The following is a 20,707-nucleotide window of genomic DNA, read 5'->3' on the forward strand; positions in this document are numbered from 1 at the left end:
GAACAAAATATCTAATAAAATGTTTACCTTATTAAAAATATTTCCTTAAAATAACCATTGAATAGATTTAAAATGAATAACCTACCAGATGACATGGAATAATCTGAAAATGATAAGGTCTAAAACTTGGGAAAGACTTTACATAAACTGGAGAATGTAGAAAATTGGGTAATACGTGATTGATTGACTGGAGTATTTCTTAAAGATTTGAATCAGCCCTGAAGTTCATTTCTTCTGATTTTGAAAACTATATATATTTTTTAAATTTTGTTTTTAAGGCACTTGCTTGTACTGATTCTGTAACTCCTGAAAGGCAAAAAGTAAATAATTATGAAAAAAGAGGTTCATGGCAGAATTCTAGCTGAGTCTCATTTCTTGTACAAGCCATTATACAAAATGCTTAATTAATTGTTTTGTATGTGTGAGGCATTCTTGTCAAAAATCATGGATCCTCAAAGGAACAAAGAATGTTGTTCCCTAGTAAACATCATGATAGAGGTATGATTTTTCACAGCTAGAATTTACCTCAGCCAAAATCTCATTTCCTCCATTATTTTACATGAGGTGTCTGTGTGATTTCTAGAGGAAAGAATAAAATGAGATTTAGTTATTGTCCTTAAAAAAGATCAGCCACAGAAATATTAGGTATCTCTCACTGCATAAATATTTTTCTTCTGTGCTAACTTAAACAGTAACACTTTGCAAGGGACCACCTTATAACTATGACAAGCCATAATGACAATAACTGCTATCACTTATTGAGAACTCATTGTATGCTAGGCACAATTCTAAATATTTTCCACATACTGTCCCATTTAACCTCAAAATTTAATGCTTCAAGATCGAAGTTTTCGTTTATATTTTATGCCTAAAAAAAGTAAGGATCAGGTCACACTGAAAGTTAAGATGCAGAGTTATGATTGTAACTCAATTAGAGTCATAAAACCTACTTGCAATTATTTATTCTAAATATAGAATGTCCACTAAAGAATATTAAATGCCAATAACGAATATGGGTGCTTAACAACTCTTTCTTCACATATCTATTTCCTTGTCAATGAATGTATTTCTCTATTGAATAAGACTATCTAAAACGGCAGTCAGGGTGTCTCACCACAATTAAGTTTTATTTCTGCATTCACCTTCTATGTTGCTTTATGATATGAGATTGTAACCAGTATTCACATTGCACAACTAAAGAAGAAACTTTGATAAAAGACCAAACTGATTGAAGGGCTTCAGTACCTGGACTTGGAATCTGTTTCTATTCAGAATTATGGGTGAGCTGAAATTGATGCCTATCAGCAGATCTGCCACTGTTAGAAGATCTACCTTTTCAGAAAGTGAGATATTACAGACTCTTAACATTGACAGTGATATAGAAAACTAATATATTTTCCAGAGACTAATTAGAAACAGGCGGTGGGTGGGGCCAAACCTCCTGAAATCCCAAACCCATTCTGTTTGAGCTCATTAATGCTTCTATTCCACTCCAGAAAAATGTGCACCTTCCAGAGTATTATAGGGAGTTTCAGGTTGGTTGATATTAAACAGGTAATTCCCTCCAAAAAACTGACTCAAAGATAAAATACAACAACATCATTTGCCTTCCTGTGTTGCAGGGCCTCTCGTGGTAGTTATAGGTGGATCCTGCTGGAGCAGTGATGGAAACACTGTCATTTAGTGACATGTAGGGAGAAAAGCGTGGCAGCCTTGCAGGACCTAATGATAACCACTCACATCCAGGTTGAGCTCAAGCACTGAGGTTTCTCTCTCCTTCCTGATGGAAAACACAGTGGAATTTTTAACTTTGATCTGGTGTCTGGCTTCTTCAGTGAAGGGCTCTTCAATTTCACATTTTATATCAACAAGTAATGTCCACATCTTGTCAAATTGCCACCAAGAATGTACCACAGGGCTATCCTGGACAAAGCCACGATATGTCATGAGAACTTGTAATTTGAGGGTTCAATGACTACAACGCAAGGACATGAGCTGTCCCGTTAACATTAGAAAGGTCTGCTGCTCCCCTTAAAGAACATCCCATGTTCTCTTCCTCAACAGTCACAGTACTAAACCTTTCCCCATCAAGCTCCTGGTTTCAATTTAAAGTATCCTATCATTGTTTTTATGCCTTTAAAAAGCAGTAGACAGCATTTTGATAGCGAGACTCTGGAAGATGGCAACAGAGGTCTGTGCTTTCTTTCTGATTGTTTTCTAGCTGGCAGTTTTATTGCCATTGTCTCCGTGTTGCTAATGGTTTTTAGGCTGCTGATCTCACTTCCACTATTTATTAAAAAAGGAGGTTAGAAGGATTTTTTTTTTAGAAGGATGTTTAATATACATTTCTTTGTATTGCATCTCTTTGTATTCATCTCTTTGTATTGCATGGTACAAAACAAGTTTTCACTCTGAATCCCCACAGTCTCAACTTTGGGTCTCCTTCAAACTAAAAGAAAATTAAGATCCTCACCACAATAAAAGGAGACCTTACTCTGCAGTGTATTTGCCAATGAGATTGCCACAGATTTACTGATCAACTGAATAGGTTGGATCATTTTAAAATGTCAATAACCTGAAGCTTAAAAAAGAGCATCCTTTTGTAAGTGATGCCATTCCAACGTATTAAAACATCTTAAAAATGAACATTTCAGAACTTAATTTGTTCAAATGAATATAATTCCCTTCAGTGCAGTTATCTTGGAAAGCAAAGTCCTGGCAATTCTATTGCTTACAACATTTTGAGAATTGTCTTTAGTCCGTTTAAGAACTAATAAGAAAACTGGTCTCAATGTGTTTAGTCATATGTTCTTTTTTGATTCTAAATAGCATAAGCCATCTTCATCATTCACTTATTCCCAGACCTGATTTTTTTTTTTTGGAGGGGGGGCAAAAGTTAAACATCAAAGGACAAGGATTTGCTGCCATTTAAAATAATGTACTAACAGGTTTCTAGGACAATTCCAAAAAGGGAATTCCAAAAATACGATTTTTAAGTCATGTCAGCACAATTTAGAATGTTGTGCAAAGTTTCTCAGGGTGAATGTCTTCAGGGGACATCACTCAACTTTCTTCTCATCCTGCCTCTTGTGGCCTAGTCTTGGCCCTGTCATTGGCTAGCTTGTGACCTTGGGCAAGCTGCTTTGGTTTCCTCATCTGTAAAATAATGGGAAAGACTGGATGCTCACAAAGGATCTTTTCAGTTCTAACATGATTCAATGATCCCCAGACTTTGATTAAAAATCACTTTAGGCCACACCTTCCACGTATTAAGTCATATCAGTAATTGAGGATGTATCTTCCATGGTCTCTTTTCTTCTCACCTTAATATATTAACATTTAGTGTGATTTGGGGGCAAGAACAAAGTTTTTATTCAATTGAATCTGGAGTTTTCTGGACATTTAAAAACATTTTTTTAGCAGATCAGAGGATATATCTATCTTGTGTGTGGGGGGAGAATGTGCAAAGAAAAACATGATTTTGTTTTGTGTTGTTTTATAAGCCATTCTTTTTTTCTTCTTATAGAAGACTGATCTTTTCAAACCAGATACGTTTGTCACATGAACTTAATGTTTTTTAAAAAATCTACTAACACTCCTGATTCTCATTATGACATTAGTTTTTACGTCATTATAGCACTGAGCTGATTGACTATATATTTTAAAAAGCTTGGCTCTTCCCTTTTCTGCTGGTTATTACAGAAGGTAAAATGATGGTTAAAAAAATACCTCCTATGAAATGCTGCCAATTGCAGGTATTCACAGGACATGTCTGGTTCTATTTAGATGTTTTGTTTCTTTCTTGATTTCTTTTTTTAGTATCCTCGGCCTTACAGCCTGGTCTTCTCCAGAAGAAATGTCAGCGAAGTCTTTGAATTAATGAACTGTGAAATGCTCAAAAAACATACCATTTCAAAAAGTATCCTGCAAGGATATAACACTAATGGGAGGTGACCCTTGAGTTACAACCAAATATCCCACTCTAACTAAAAAGAATTAAGATAACAACTGACTCAGGCACAATCTCTTTGAACAAAGACCTAGAGAGAAAGCTGAAGTGATGAGGAGTGGGGGAGGTCAGAACTGGAGTAGCAGTCGGGGGAAATGTGTTTATGTTAGAGTCTCTTTGGCTCTGTTGAGCACTTCCGTCAAATAATGGAATTATACAAACCTCCCTATAAAAGATACCAGGTGGAGAGAAGCAAAGAAAAGGGAGCAGGGGAGGTATGTTCAGAAGGTTGATTAAATAAACCTAAATGGTAGGTCCTTGGCTGCACCCAACGTAGGTTTTGTTTTCTTTTAATTTAGCTATTTAAAAAAAAAAAAAGCCAGTGTAACTCCTTCAATCTTTTTGCAATTCTGCATGGTTGAACATTTGAAATGAGTTTGTGTATCACCCCCAGGCGCTGATTCAGACTTGATTGGGGCAAAGCAGACTGCATGTGCTTATTTTTATCCACGTCATTTGGGACGTTATGTCGCCAAAGGAACCAAAAATGTGCGGCTCTATTGCCAAATTATCACCTTTCCTTTGATCAGACAGGGCGGTGATCCTCTCAACAAGTTGCGCGACCTTAGTGTAGCAGCAATGTCAGGTCAACTTGAGAAAGTGAAGAGAGAGCTCTAAACACAAATAAAAAGAAACAACCAACAATCCTTATAATTATCATCATCTGCTGCTTTTCCCTCTTTTGGCAAAGAAACACTCCATCCATTTGCAGAAATCGCCCGCGGAAACGTTACATCAAAACTAATCACAACGATTAAAATCAGCTTTTCTGTGCAAGAGGAGAGTAAAAAGCAAGTTGGAGGCTGGAATAAGACTGTTTTTCCACCCAAAAAAAATCTGGAAAAAAATTAACTATCTGTATATTTATACGTATGGGTAGACCTTTATTTTTGAAGGAGATCAATTGTGTGCCCTGTGATGTTAATTTGATTTAAGTTTTATTTTGGAGATTGATTTAGACTGGAGGTAGAGGCATGAGCTAATTGTATCCTGATCCTTGCCTTGAGGGGTTTCAAAGCCCTGGAGCAACTCTTCTCTGTATTTTGTTCTGTCTACCTTAGCCAAGCTATTGCATTTCTCTCTGGTGTGGCGAGCCGAGCAGATCGCTGGGAGAGAAATCGGAAAAGGGGGGAGAGGAAAAGGAAAAGGGGACTTGGAGAGAGACTTTGTGCTTCAATGTTTCAGGTAAGATCTGACGGTTTGGGTTTGTTATTATTTGCTAAGGAGGGTATGGCTGGGACTTTGGGCGCAACTCGCTTTTACGCATGTGCCAGGCATGGGGCGAGAGCGCGGCACACTCGCACACACACAGCCCGCCGCGGCGGCTCGGGACCGGCTGGGACCCGAGGCAGGGCAGCGGCCGCCGCCTCCTCCTGCGGGGCTGCTTGTGCCGGCTCTCGGCTTTCTTCTCCGAGTGGGAGCTGGGCGAGCGGGCCGGAGCGGGCAGGAGGAGCGGGCGCGGCCGGCGGGAGCCGGGGGCCGGGGCCGGGCTTCCGGAACTCGGGGCCCGGTTCCGGGTCTCGGAGCGGAGCCGCCGCGGCTCTCGGAACCTGTGCCAACGCCGCCCGCCCGCCGCTCGCGCGCCAGCCTCCCGGGCGGCCGCTTGGCAGCGGCTCTCCCCCCGCCCTCCCCTCACCCCTCCCTCCTCGCCCGAACCGCGCGCGTCCCTTTCTTCCCCCACGCGGAGCTCGGCGTCTGCACAGCGGCCCCGTCGGGAGCCTCCCGGCGCCGCGGGCCCCGACCTGCAGCCGCCGCTGGCTGCAGCGCCCTCACCCGAGCGCACCGGCCCCTGGGGCTCCGGTCCTGCCGGAGGGGGTAGGGAACCACCGCCCCCTCCTCGCAGGCAGCCTCGGTGGCGCCCCCGGACACCCCGTGAAAGACGCCATTGTGGCTGCGGAGCGGATTGGGCCCCGGGGCGGTTTTGTCTTCCCCTTTTGCTGGGGCGGGACCGTGCCGCTCCCCTTTGTGAGCGGCCGCGGGTGCCCAGCTCTGTCCGCCGTCCGTCTCCGGCCGGGCTGATCCGGATTCGCCGCCTCGCCCACCCGGGCGCCTTTAAAGCCCCCTCCCACCACTCCCTCCCTTTTCCAGCCCCCACCTTGGGTGCCAACGTTTCATTTATTTTTTAAAAGCTCTCATTCCTCTTCCTCCCCACCTCCTTCCCAGATAAAGGGCACGGCACATGCTCCGGATTAGAAGTCTCCTTGGGAGGCGGGGACGGGGGAGGGGGCAGAAGGGTGAGGGAAGGATGTGAGCGCTGCAGGTAATGGCTGTGGCTTTGCTGCGCTCGCCTCCACTCCGCGGTGCCTGCAGCGCCGAGTCCGGAGCCCGCATCCTTCCCTCCCCTTCTGGCGGTCGAGGTTCCCTTAAAGGGACAGAGTTTCCTGGCCACCTCCCGTCTCTGCCGTCTGAACCGGCGCTTGGGGCACAGAGGTGGGCGGGAGGGATGCAGTTGGCTCCTTTCGGACTTCTTTCCTACCCCTACCCCCCACCCCCGCCGCCCCTCTGTTGAAACGTGAAATGTGCTTCATCTCTCGCCCCCAAGAGAGACCTGGCTGGAAAATAAGAGTCCGCGCCTCCTGGAAAAAGAACGGGGTGGGGTGGAGGAACGCGTTCTGGCGAATTCGCGTTAAAAGTGCGGTGGATCCCCCAAAACATCCAGGAAGAGGAAAACAGACCTATGGTGCAGGACTCCCTTACCTGGACGCGTACTCCGCACAGCTGCCGGAGTACCGCAACTTCCTAGCTAGCGCGGGTCGGCAGTGTCTGCCTTTGTGCTTTCGAACACTTGCTCTGTCGTGGAAATTATTTTCTAGTATCGAAACATTTTCACCGTGACTGTGCTTCGGGGGCCGGCTGGGCGGGAGCCAACTAAGTTAGCAAAGTTGGAAATGGGGCTGTCGGCTTTGTGCGTGGAGTACAGCACGCAGGAAGTGTCCCTATGCCCGTGGCACAGGCTAAGGGGCGCTCATCAGTAGGCAGAAGTAATTTGGTACAACTGCTGCATTACCTTTTAGATCATAGAACTGGCTGCTTTCAAGCAAATCCTTGACTCGTGTGCGTGTGCGTGTGTGCGTGCGTGCGTGTGTGTGTGTGTGTGTGTGTGTGTGTATCCAACCTTGGTGGAACTGGGAGAGACATAACAGTTTAACATACTCATTCTTTAAGAAACGTTTGCCTTCTGTTTTCAATCAACTAAGCTGGCAGCTAGAGATACAAGTTTATTTGAGAATACCCTCTGGGTACCAAGCATGCTTGGATTGTTTTAGCAAATTAAAAATGAGCAAAATGCTTTTACCTTCTCAGCAGTAGACTCCTTAAGAGACCTCCTGTTTGGTGTGTCTGTGTGTGTTTTTTAGAGAAACATTTTCTATGTGTATCTCAAATGTGTTTTTAATGTGAAAAGGGAGAAAATAAAGGATTTTTAAAGGCTGGGGCTGATGGCATAGAGTGATTCATTAAGTCTGATTTTACATCAAGGAATTTACCTGCATATATGGGAGTCTGTGGAAACTAATAACTAACCTACTTGGTGAATTTGAAATAGTAATGGATCCATTTGTCTCCTGGATAATGGGCAATGTGCCGATCTATTCCTCCCGTTTATATTTGTGTGGCATTTGGCTTACAGTGAGGGTCTGGTGTTCAGGAAACTGCTTACTAACAGCAACAATTTGGCTCAGGAATCCTGCTGCTGCTTGACTGGAAAGAAGTGTTAGCATTGTTATGATGACAGTAGATTTAATGTTTACTAATTAGGTTGCAAAGGTGACCATTGAATATTAAAACTTTACATCACAGAGAAAACTTAATTGGTTTAGGCAATATGTTTATTGAAAAGAAAACAACTAATTAGGCAAAATATTAGACATTTGCTGGGAAGAAATTTTGACATGAATTGAGCGTGAATGATAGTTGGCAAAAAAAATCTCCCACCGCAGTATTCAAAATGACTGCAGTGATTTTGCTGTATTAATTATGCCCGAAGCGCAATATAAAGTTCTCTAACACACACTAGAGGTCTCTCTTCCAGCTGTAAGATTTTCTTGTTTGTAATTCTTTGCCAGGGCTTGCAAGATAGGGGTGCGCGATGATAGCTTGGTTCATACTTAATTTAAGTACTAATGATTTACTGACCATTCAGATTACTCTGATGTGAGGTACTTATTTTGGAGAATATTCAATAATCATTCTGCAAATTATACTAAGTACTAGGAAAGTAACTGCAATAAGACTTCTACTAGATGATGATGAAAACATTATTCAATTTGTTAAATAACATTATGGACCTTTTGGCATACAATTATTTATCCGAAGCAATCTGTTTTTAAATGTAAAAGTAATCGGTGAAAGATGTATTATATCAGAGAACTTTCTGAAAATTAAACTTCCATTTAGCTCTAGGTTTAGCAATAAGTTGCTTGCACAAAAGTGCTTTCTTGTCTTGACATTTCTAACATCAGAGTGATTGTTTCCTAACTCTGAAATATAATGCTTTATGCTAATATCTTCATTTACATTGCTTTTGAGTCATTCAAAGGGTGTTTATTTGTTTGTGGTACATTAGTTCACCAAGGCTTTTGTTTAGTTGGATCTTAAAATGCATTTCTGAACCTTCTTGGGAACTGTCGTTTATAATTTCCCAAGCAAATGGGGCTTTTATTTTCTCTATCTTTAGGATGAACCATCTTGGGAATAAAAATGAAATGTTTGGATGCAAGCGTGTATGCTTATTTTTATAGCTTACTCATGCAAAAGAAACAGTTCAATTTCCTAGGCACTGTAACAGTGCTCTGGCTTTTCATTCATAAAAATGCACTAGATGTATATCATATGGTGCTTGTTGATGAGTTTGGTTTGAGAAAATCATGTAGAAAACAAAATAGAGATTACCTTTCAGAATAACAAGCCAGTATTCATTCAGTTCATTCCTTCAGTCAATAACTATTTGTGCTTCCTGTATGCAAGACACTGTGCTAAATGCCCAAGACACAATGATGAGAAAAAGCCTTCCAAGTCCCCAATCTCCTGGAGTTTATGATTCAGATTGGGAGAGAGACATTAATCAATCAGTTGAACAACACACACAGATTAGTTAGTGCTTTGAAGGAAAAGGAACTTGGGACTATGTTAGCATTAATCAGAGAGAGGCAAAATGGCTAAGAACTGGGGTCAGGGTTCTAGAGGAAGTGTGACAAACAGATTTAAGTGATAGGCAGGGGCAAGGGAAAAAGAGAGAATAGGGAATAAGCTCCAGGCCAAGGGAAGAGGCTACAGCATTTGCCAAGCTGGGAGAAGCATAGATAGCAAAGGGAGAAAAACTCAAGGGTTAACTAGCTGGGGTAGAGGGAGAGAGGAGGCTGAGATGAGAGCAGGCTTCAGGGACAGGGCCCTGGTCTTAACTCTAAGAGCTGTGTGAAGGGGTGGGCCAGTGGGATTGGGAGGGGGCAGCAGAGACATAATCAGATTTATGTTTTGAAAGGATAATTCTGGTGTCACTGTGGGCAATGAATAGAGAGACCCAGAATGAAGGGAAGCATAGCCCTTGAAAGGCTATTACAATCCTCCAGTCAAGAGGAGATATAGCTGGGGTTAGGGTAGTGGCAGGGGAAACAGGAGGATCCGAGATCTATGTAGAAGTTAAAATTGATAGAACATAGTAAAGGATTTACATAGTAAAGGTTATGGGCCAACAAGGACAGAGAGAAATGTCAAGTGGATGGCTAGGTTTCTGACATATTCATCGAATGGACACTAGGATTCTGAAGACTGGGTAGATTTCATACCATTCACTTCATTTCTAGTAGCCAGAATGAGGAGCAATGATAAGCCTCATTCACTTCCTGTGTAACTGAGTTAGTTAACAAGGGAAAACCAAAGTCATTCTTGAATCCCTCTATTGCTCCCCAGTCACGTATGGAGCACCTACTATGTGTCAGGCACTGATCTCCCTGCTCCTATCCTGTTATCCACGATGCCTATTCGTTTATGAACTGTACCGTGATATTTCACTTATCCAACTCCAGTAAATTGGACTTCATCATTTGATGAGGCCTGTGTTTAACCTTCTGAAGCAAAATCAACTCTGCCTTTTAGTGCAAATTAACTGTGCTTAAAAATATTATAAACATGTAGTCAATAACTAAAAATTAACTTTCCAACCGTGCTTTTTAAAAGGCCACTTACATATAGATAATGGGCACAATTATTGCAAATCACTCACTGAAAAAACTTTTCAGCTCCTTAATATGGTCAAGTTTGGTCTGATTTACGTATACTCAGCTCTACTTCCTCCCAGTTAGATTTTAGTGCATCTGTCCCGCACGTGTCTCTAACTTTCTGTACTGATCCTGCCTACTATTATCTCAGTGCAACATGTTCGTATGTTTCTTAAGTGGACATTGTTTTTTTGGTATTTCTAATATCTTGTCCATTCTTTGCATTTACTGTCTTTTCTCTAAAACTCGTTCCATGTCTGGCTTCACAAACATGTATAACCATTGGAAAATAGTGTTTTGCCCAGTAAAACTGTTTATTCACCACCCAAAGAATGTTGGCTGGTAAACAGTTGATTCATTTCAAAATAACCTAAAATTAGACATGCAGTTTTTCTTTCAACATCAAAACATATCAGGAAAAGAATTTCAGTAAAAGAAATCTGCCATGAGTGTTTTCTAATAGCTTTTCCCCTTTCTGGTTGTACTCCTCCCAGGAAATTCCAGGTTGGAGCTCCTGCCCAGATATTGGGATTTCAGTTATTTGCAGGAAATAATTTGAACATCGCTCTCTGCATAGGGGTTTGACGCATATATATTCAATTCATAAGATGCTTTTCTTGGTGGTTCTCATGGGGGTGGCCCTGAGGGCAGGTTCTGGTTGGAAAAACCTCTTGGTTTTAGCCAGGTCACCTGGGGATTCGTTTCTTCTGTAAATATGGGAATGATAATATCTCTCCAACCTACCTTATAGGATTGTTGAGAGGAAACACAAGAGTATGTATGGCAAACTAATGTGCAAATAAGGAGCATCAAGCAACACTGAAGGGCATTTTTTTCTGAAGGACACGCGTGAACTCTAGCTCCTGCTGCAAGTAGCAGAGGCCAGTCTGGATTACCTCCGTGAATTTCCAAAACAGTGAGGCAACCACCCCCCAGCATACAGGTGAAAGAACTAAGCATTAAAAAGGTTATGTAATGCCTGAAGTCAAAGACTAGGCTAGTGGCAGAACAGAGACCCTAGCCCAGCAGGCTGACTACTAACCCCTACCTACTGTTAGCCACTCTACTGTCCTCATGCTCTCCTAGTTCGTAATGACCAGCGGGTACTATCTGAGCACTTTTCCTAGGTACTTGTCACAGAGTGCTTATCTTCCCTTCCAGCAGCTTCCACTCATCCTCTCCTCCCTTCCCCTTCCCTTCCATCCACTCCTGGTATCTCCCCACCAGCACCGGCATCCTACTCTTATACCAAGAGAAAAAGAAAAAAATGAACAGTGGTTTGAGATTGTTGGACTCAGACATCTGAATTGTTCTCAAGCTCTTGCTGAGCAAATCATTCACTCACACATACTCTGTCATGCTGACCAAAATACGCATTTGTTTTCTATCCAATAAGAACTGAGAACAATTCAAGTCCTGCTGCTGACACCAAGGCTGTTATTAAGAAGAGTTATGAACTGAAGAGAATGTTAACTAGATAGATTTCAAATGCTTACTTAAGGAAGGGCTATTCTTCCTGATAAATCTTTCCAAAGCATTTACTGCTATCATCACTTACTGTTTTGTAGCACTTTCACTTTGCAGGAAATTTGTAACTAATGTGTATAAACAGAAAATGTGTATAAAACGAAAGACCAGACTCTCTCTGTGGGAGGAAAAAAGTACATTGGTCCATGTTGTCAACACTTCCGTCCTCTACCTACATACCCCAAATACCTATCCCATATTCAAATCCCACTCCAGCTCTTTCTAACTGTATTATCTTTGGTAAATTACTTAATCTCTCTAAGCTTCTAAGAACTGTAACTGAGATAGTGACTATAAAGGAGACAATAATATGAGAATATTGTAAATGAGATAATAGGTCTGAGGATTGTTCTGAGGAGTAAATGAGATATAACGGGGTGTATGCCTGGGACATAGTAAGCACTCAGAAAATATTCATATAATATTATTAAGAGCAGGGACTGTGCTTATTCATCTTTGCTTCCTCAGTTCATCATACAGTGCCTGGCTTACAGGATAAGTGATCAGTAAATAATTATTGGATACATGAACACAGAATTTCAGAGAACACAAGAATAAAGGCAGATGGTAAGTACTTTTTGCCATTGACAAGAGGGTCCAAATTCTTCCAGATGCCATTGCCTGATAGTTATGGGCTTTTTCTAACCAGTTACCGGTAGATGAAACATTTGGGAACGGACCAGATTTAATCTGGGGAACGACCAATGCTAAACGGGACGCAACTTAAGACATAGCGTCGGCTTACCTTCGATTACTCACATGAAGGTCCTCCTGTGCACGCTTGCCGTGAGATTTCCAAACTCTGCAGACATTTAGAAGTGATGTTGTGAAATGAGGAAACCGCTAGGTTCTGAGCCTTAGTGAATCTGCTTATCATACAGCAAAGAAACAAGGGAGCGGGTCTGATACCCATTCCATCCAGCAGATGGCAGCGGTATACATCCACTAGCAAATTCTCAGAAGAGCCTCTGGTCTTTTAAGTTTCTCACGAACGCCCCACCCTCAGTGGAAAAGGGTGTCTGAGCCAACTTTCAACTTCCCCCCTTGGCTCCTCTGCAGGAAAAACGGGGCTTCTATAGGGTCCGCTGGAAGAATGCACACCTGGGAGTCGCCCTTTCGCCCTGTGCCGTGGGGGAGGGCGGGGAGAGAAAGCAGGCGCTTTCTGTTAGAATCCACTTCCTGCCAGAGATACAAACAATAAGTAAAAGGTCTGTTTTCCTGTGCACTTAAGCGAATCAACAGAAGAAAATGCTATCAGCCTCCAGCGTGTAGGAGGCTACCACATGCTCTGGGTTGGAGAGCACTTGCTGCCAGTTAGAAATCGGGAGTACTGGTAAAGGTGATAACCTATTTTAAGCAGGCAAGTGCTGCCAGGGAATGGATCAGTGTTGTGTGCAACTGAAGGCCCATCTGGAATCCTCTCGTGTGGGGTGGTGAAAGGAGCTTGGTCTTCCAGTTGGCTTGGAACTGTGGCCCTACTGTTAGCTGTTTTGACGCTAAACCTTGGTTTCATTATCTGTTGGAATAGAGAGCATGACAACGGCCTCAGAGGGTTGTGAGAATTAAATACATGTAACAGTACAATGCTTCAGCACAGTGCTAGGCTGTTTTTTTTTTTTAGACTTTACACTACCTTATCTCGTCAAATCCTCATCCAGTACCTGTGAGGGCAGTACTATTGGTATCCCCATTTCTGAGATGAGGAAATGGAGGCAGAGAGAGATTAACTTGCCCAGGGTCGCATATTGGTGAGTGACAGAGCCAGGATTTGGACAATGCACTCAGGCTTCCAAGTCTATGCTCTTAACCCAGGCACTTCTACTTCTTATTAATAATGATTGTTATTAATAGCTGGTAATTATGGAGCACTTTCCTTGTGCTAGTAGGAACTTCACATGTTAATGCCTCTTATCCTCTCAGCCACTCTATAAGGTGGACGCTATTACTTTCCCCATCTTACTAAATAAAGAAAAAACATTTACTCTGTGCCCCACTCTGTAAGAAACACAAGAAAACAAATTAATGGCAAACTCGAATATATTAAAGTGCTAGAGGGTAAGCCATTCTGTAACTGCCAGAGTGATTTAGAGATAAATCAACAATGAGAGTACAGTATATGGGGGTTATGTTCCAATTGTATAAAAGAAGGTATGGGAAAAAATGTTAAATGCCTTACCCTTTAAAATTTATGTCAGGTCCCTTAGATATTTATAGCCTCAGAACGATTTTCAGAAATGGTGAATGGCCCACAAAGATTGGGTTTGGTCCCACTCCTCTCTACCACTGCTTTCCTCTTCTGAGAGTCATCACTCATCTTTTAACGAGCAAGTAACAAGATCCAGGTGCTTCGCTCACTGCCCATTGCCTTCCTCTCCTACATGGGGGCCAGCTCTTAGCACAGCCAGGAACGCAGGGCAGTGAAAGAAATTCACCTGCAGTATGAACTAACTCAGCTTCTCTATGATCAAAAATGACACTGCAAGTCTGGCGCGGAAGGCAAGTTTTAGAATCTGGAATCTAACGACTTTGGACTAAACTTTCTGCAGTATGCCCAGACAACTCTCTAAATGAGGGCCAGATTTTCAGAATGAAGCCTTTCCTCGGCGGCTGGCAGTATAGTACTGTATTTCACAGATGAAAGTATCAGAGAAATGGGTCATTCTAAGGTTGCCCGAGTCAAACTAACTGTATGAGAACTGCGGTGGTTTTCTATAGGAAAAACAGGTTTCAATCTAGACCTACCTGCAGAGTAGCTCATCTCCACTTGGTTGAAATAGCCACAAGAGTTCATGACCAGTGGAGTCGAGGGGACCCTGCCTGTCACGTATATTGCTGAGCATTGAACCAGGGCTAAGTAAGTGAAAGACAGAAGAGAAGGTCTACAAATTTACACCTTAAGAAATCAGGGACATTCATCATTTTTACTTTCAATTAAGCTTTTGTGCTCACGCAAATCTTAGCAAATGTTATTCTTTCATTTCTGATATGTCTTTATGTCTAAATGCATTAGAAACTAAGAATATTTCTAGCTAAAGTACTTTCAAACACTCGATCATTTAGCTATACATAATTATTCAGGGGGTAAGGGGTGTCTTTGTTTCTTTATCCCTGGTAAAATTCAGAGTCAAAATGCATTTTAAGATTTAGACTTAGATTCAGATTTTACTTTTGAAAGCCTGCACCCAGATTCCTTTTAGAGTCATGCTGTTTTTTAAATTGTACACTCAAAGCATTCATATATCTGAGTTATTTTTTACTGCTCTTCTGCTGCAAACTGTAAATGTATGATAAACATGTTTCCAAATTATTCTGCTAAGGAGTAGGGTACTTTTTTTGACACTTGAAAATTACACCTTTTGATAAATTTGTTTTAATGGAATAACCATTTATATGGAAGTGGATAAAGTACTTCTGAACTGATCTATTTATAAAGTTCTTTGCAAATAATTGCTTTTAAAATCAGTTTTTAAATATGAATATATATAGACACACATATAATACAGGTACTTAGGGTCAGTTTTTGGTTATTCAAGAGCTGATGATATAGTTTCCCTATGATCTATCTTCTCTTATTTCCACCGATGTCTACCTTTTGGCCTCATAATTACTTTTTTGTAACTCTGTCAAAGGATGGAAAAAGGAAAAGAAAGGAAATAAATTTCAACTTCATTTTCTTTCCCTCGCCCCCCCACCAACAACTTGACACAGTATATTGGAGAAACATCCACTCTTGATTCATGCTAAGAGAGGGACCTAACAGTATGAATAATCCAAAGGAATAGGTAATGCAAAGTCATTTTTATTAATATTTCGATGTGATTTGTTAATTAGGCTAGTATTAAATTTTTCAATCTTCATTTGCACATTACTATTGGATACACATTTTTCTTCTCCATTTCAGCTCATGCAGTCATATACTATGTGACTTTAGCATTAACATGAATGACTTATCCCACTCCTTAGCCAATAGTCTTTCCCAAAGATGAACATGAATTAAGTCTTCTACAAAGTATTTTCTAGCTTGGTTGTTATGAACTTCAGTATGCATCAGAATTGCCTGCAGAGCTTGTTAAAACACAGATTCCTGGCTCCACCCCAAGTTTCTGATTAGATACCCATAGGTCTGGGATGGGGCCTGAGAATTTGCATTTCTAACAGGTTCCGAATGGAGGCTGATGCTGCTGGTCTAAGGACCACACTTTGAGAACCTCTGTTCACACGAAACAGGAGACCTTAGAGATACTCCTGGAGGGACATAAAAAGAATTCATCGGTCAAATAAATTTAGGAAACACTGTACCCTCTTGTAAAGTCTTTTAAAGATTTGTAGAAGCCTTACAATATGTGAATCGTTTTTCTAACTCATGTTTTTTAAACGTATTTGGCCACAGAGCCCTTTATTCTGTGAATACCAATCAACTCTCAGAATTACTATTCCTGGAACACATTAGGAAAGGCTGCCCTGCCTCATGATGCCTTCATGGGCTAAACTTCAGTATCTTTCACCTTCCACTTCCTATTGGCAACCACGGGCCATGGACACAGTTGGATATTTTCATCACTTAGCACTTCTCCAACTCAGCTGTCTCCCCCTCCAGCATTCTCCTTTTGACCAGAGCATCTTATAGTCTTACTCATTCCCACTAAACCTGCCTTTTGACTTTTCCCTGCTTCCTCTTTTCCCAGCTCTATGATCCTCCCTATCTCCCTCCCTCCCTGCTTCTCTTATCATCTCTCCTTCCTCATTCATCCTGGGCTCAATGGACCACATGTCCACAGTGTGCTCACTAGCACCCTTAATTCCTGCATCATATGGCCCTGTCATTTCCACCTTGTCATTCCTGCATAACACCCCCTCCCGCCCCCCCACACACACTTTTAATCCTGGGAACCTGAATGACACAAGTAGAATGTCACGTAATTCTTCTCATGGGTGCCATTGCAGCCATTCATCTGTTTACTCAGTGGAGATTTCTTTGGTTTTTACTGTGCCAGGCACTACCCTAAGCCTTAGAAATACAGCAACGAGCAAGGCAAAAAGACTGAGGGTCTCATGGAGTTTACCATCCTAGTAGGGACATAAGAACTTAATCAAGATATGATTGAGTGCTATGCAGAAAATTTAAAAGGTGTGGTCAGTAGAGACTTCCAGAAAAAGGTGACATTAAATCTGTTATGTGGATGGCAATCGTGTTAACTCTCCTTGGCTGGTTCCTTGATATTACACAGCAGTCCCCAACTAATTTATTTCATTCCCCACAGAGGCTGTTCTGGATCTTATTACTCTTCTCAAATTCCAAGCCCATTCCCACTTATCAGATAAACTGGCCTCATGAATTACTGAGGTCCACTCCCCGAAACCAAAAATCCCCTCCATGGCTCCTCTAGTCTTCTCTTCCTTTCCTTTTGACCCTCCTCAGTGTCTCACTTTCCTCTCTCCATTGGCCTCTTCCCTTTAGCCTTCAACCATTTGCACAACAATCCATCTGTGTCCCCCCAAATTTAGATATTTAAGCCTTAACCCCCAATGTGACTGTATTTGGAGATAGTGTCTTTGTGGGTATAATTAAGGGTCAATGGGGTAATAAGGGTAGGGCCCTGATCCAATAAGATTAGCTTCCTTATAAGAAAAAGCACCAAAGAGCCCACTCTCTCCTCTGAGGCACAAAGAAGTGATGTGAGCATGCAGCTAGAAGGCAGCCATCTACAAGCGAGAAAGAGAGCCCTCACCAAATCGCCAAAACCAAGTCGCCAAAACCTTGGTCTTGGACTTCCTAGCCTCCAGAACTGTGCGAAATAAATTTCTGTTGCTTAAGCCACCCTGTCTGTGGTATTTTGTTATAGCAACCCAAACTGACTAAGACGCCATCCTTCAACATGAAACAGACAACCTCTCTGCCCCATGCTTCTGTTTCCTGTCTCCCCTCACTGCCAGCACACAGCTACTTCTGCATGCCTCATGTCCACCACAATCTGGCTTCTCACCTCCCTGCATCCTCCCCTCCCTCGCAGGTTGTACTTTTCAAGTCACCTTTTATTTTAGTGTGTGTTCCTGTGCTGTTTCAAAATGCAGCAGCATTGCAAAACCTAGGGTGTTCTAACTTCTCTTGGGACCAGAACCTCTGCAGTCTTCCAATATTTCATGCCTCTTAACTGATCTAAAACAACAAACTTAATCTCTGCTCGTTCCTGAATCCAATCATTTCCCTCAGTGAAGTTCCCTTTTTTTATTTTCTCAACTAAATGTTTTTTCAAACAATTTAGGGAAATGGGGAGTAGTTATTGCTCTGTTTTCTATGTTTCTACATCAACACTGTTGGTTTTCTACGACTTTCCAACTGAAATGGTAATAGTCCTAAGCAAGAGTGTAACTGGAAAAATCAAGATTGGGAGAACGCTTTATTCTTTTTAAGGACACTTTCCTTCCTGAACTCTTAGCTTCTCTTTTTAATTTAATTAGAATCTCATCAAGCATTGCTTATGTATTAGAATATTGTCACAGACACATGCCCCACAGGCACTGGATCTCTGGGGGCAATTCAAGTGTCATTGTTTCCCCAAGTTGACCTGTGGCATTCAGACCCCAGTCACTCTTTCTGAGGGAGAGGTGATAACAGGTAGAAGTAAGGCAGGATCGGGTCATGTCACTTCATTGCTGCCAGAAATTTCTTCCAAAGCTTCTGTGCTGATCATGGAAAGTTCCTGAGTCTATTCCCATGACACCCCCTTAGGGAAGGCCAAAGCTTTCCACCTAGCATTGCAGTCATGTAAGAGCAACCGTGAGATTTCACAGAGCATGGAAAAATAACAGACAGGGAAGGGAAGATTAAATGGACCAATGTCTATACAGCACTTTGCATAGGGCCTTGCTTACATTAAGTGCTCAGAAAATGGTAGTTACTAATACCAATGTCGTTGTCATCGTAATTATTACTGTTGCTCATCACACACACACACACACACACACACACACACGAGGATTCTTTTTGGCTCTATATGAAACCTACAAGGATTGAAGGAACTCAAGATGAAGTTGTGACGCTCTTGGTGGAGATGTGTCACCTGCCATTATAGTTATCTGGAGGACTAGTGAAACTGCTGAGTTCCGTGCTGATAGAAAGGGCGTGGAACAGGCTATACCCATTTTAATCCCACCAGATTAGTGAATACCTACAAAGAGTTAAATGGATAGGCAAACATGGCATACAGAAAAGACTGCACCTTGAGTTCTAGGATGAGGGGATGGTCCTTAATTGGGAGTGAAGAAGATGGAGGGACAACCAATAGAGATCAATGGGGAAATGAGAAAAGGAAAATGAATAGATGAGTCTCAGCTCTGGGACTGCCTATGGAGAGTTCTAGTAGCAGAATGCCAAGCCAATGCCTGGCACATAGTAAGTCTTGCACATAGTAAGCCTGGCACATAGTAACTACTCATTACACAATAGTCACAAGAGATTAAGAAGTAAATACAGTATGTCATCAATGTTTACCACTGGGCTATAGGACGTTTATTTTCTAATTTTCACTTTTCTATATTTTCTATATTTTTTCAATTCTTTGTAATAACCGTGAAATCCTTTTATGATCATTAAACTGATCTTTTCTTTGGAAGTTACATGATATTACATCCTTGCTTAGGAAAGTTCAGTGACTTCCCACTGCCCCCAGGCTAACCCCAAAGCCCTGGGCTGGCCTAGGGAGTCCCTGCACCTTCATTTCCTGGTGTTACCTCTCACTATCCCATTTATGCCCCTGGCGTCAGCCTCTCGAGACTTCTTTGCCCCCAAATGGTGTGTTCTTCCATCATCTTCTCTTTTTTGTGTCCTTTTTTCCCAAGAACTTTCATCTCCTCTGACTTAAACACCCCCACCTGGACCCCCGTTCACATGTGGAGATGCAGTTCAGATTTCAGCTTCTCTGGCAGTGTTGTGTTTCTCCCCCTGGGTTCCCTGGGTTCTCTGGGCCTCGTCACATCCCTTGCCAACTGGACAGAGAGCTCCCCAAGTCTGTGCGCTGGGTCACAGCCCTTTTGGCATCTCCAGATATTTGTAAGATCCTCTGATGTTTGAAGACAGGTGGAAGGATGTGGAGGTAAAGGAGGGTGAGAAGAGGGAGGGAGGAAATTGGGAAGCTATTCCATGCAGGGCTCTAAACACAACATAAATCAAGAGGGATTTTTGAAGACTGTTTTGAGTAGAAGAACAACATAATTAAAGTCACATTTTAAGAACAAAAGTGTGCAAAATGGGTAGTGCGGGGAGGCCAGGAAGTCAGGTAAGAGGCAGTTGGCAGGAGTTGAGGCCAGAGGAAACGTGGCTTTGCTCTAAAGTGGACTGGCCAGTGAAGACAGCTCTCAGGGCCACCACAGCTCCTGTGCCTGGGCTCTGCCCTGCGCCACCCTGCCGAGCACTTCCCCAAAAGGGCTCTGTGACCCCCACCAGCCTAGTGGCAGGTATTAATGTCACACCCATCTTACACTTAGCCACACAGCTGACAGATAAGAGTAGAGACATGATTCAAACCCAGATTCTTGGGCCCCCAAAACAAGGGCTGCGAGCTAAACTTCCACATCTTAAATAGTCCACAAAACACCACCAGAACAGAAACACTGAGGGTGAGAAAGAAAACAGGAGGGTATGTTCAGCCCTGAAATGTTTTTGCAGATTCACTTTAAGAAAGTCTCAAAGCTACCAGAAAAACTGTGTTGAGAGATAAATAAATTGTTAAAAAAAGAAAAAGAAGATATTCAAGTGTCGATGAAATTATGAAGGTTAGGAACCGAGTGAACTTGGACCAATTCATCATTGACCCATGAGAGAGGCAGTTTTGGGACAAGTCAAGTTTCTGTATTACCAGCAGGCTGCACAGCATTTGAACTTCATGATAGGCTGAAAATAGAAAATGGGTGCAGAAGGTTTGGGACATATTGACAGATGATTGATTTGTAACTAATT

The 20,707-nt window shown here is 42.2% G+C and overlaps 1 protein-coding gene and 1 long non-coding RNA gene across 2 annotated transcripts in view; one reads left to right on the forward strand and one right to left on the reverse strand.

Annotated features, from left to right (window-relative positions):
* LOC308509797 overlaps window positions 1-12,887 on the reverse strand; it is a 104,590-nt gene extending 91,703 nt beyond the window's left edge. The window contains exon 1 of the long non-coding RNA XR_013995255.1: window positions 12,497-12,887. This is a non-coding gene — a long non-coding RNA (uncharacterized lncRNA). The remainder of the gene's footprint in view (window positions 1-12,496) is intronic.
* KCTD1 (potassium channel tetramerization domain containing 1) overlaps window positions 5,104-20,707 on the forward strand; it is a 174,116-nt gene continuing 158,512 nt past the window's right edge. Inside the window, exon 1 of the mRNA XM_081078324.1 lies at window positions 5,104-5,194. Coding sequence (XP_080934450.1) covers window positions 5,186-5,194 — 9 coding nt within the window. The 5' untranslated portion in view covers window positions 5,104-5,185. The remainder of the gene's footprint in view (window positions 5,195-20,707) is intronic.

Source organism: Rhinolophus hipposideros, assembly GCF_964194185.1.
Source record: "Rhinolophus hipposideros genome assembly, chromosome: 17".
NCBI classification, from domain to species: Eukaryota; Metazoa; Chordata; class Mammalia; order Chiroptera; family Rhinolophidae; genus Rhinolophus; species Rhinolophus hipposideros.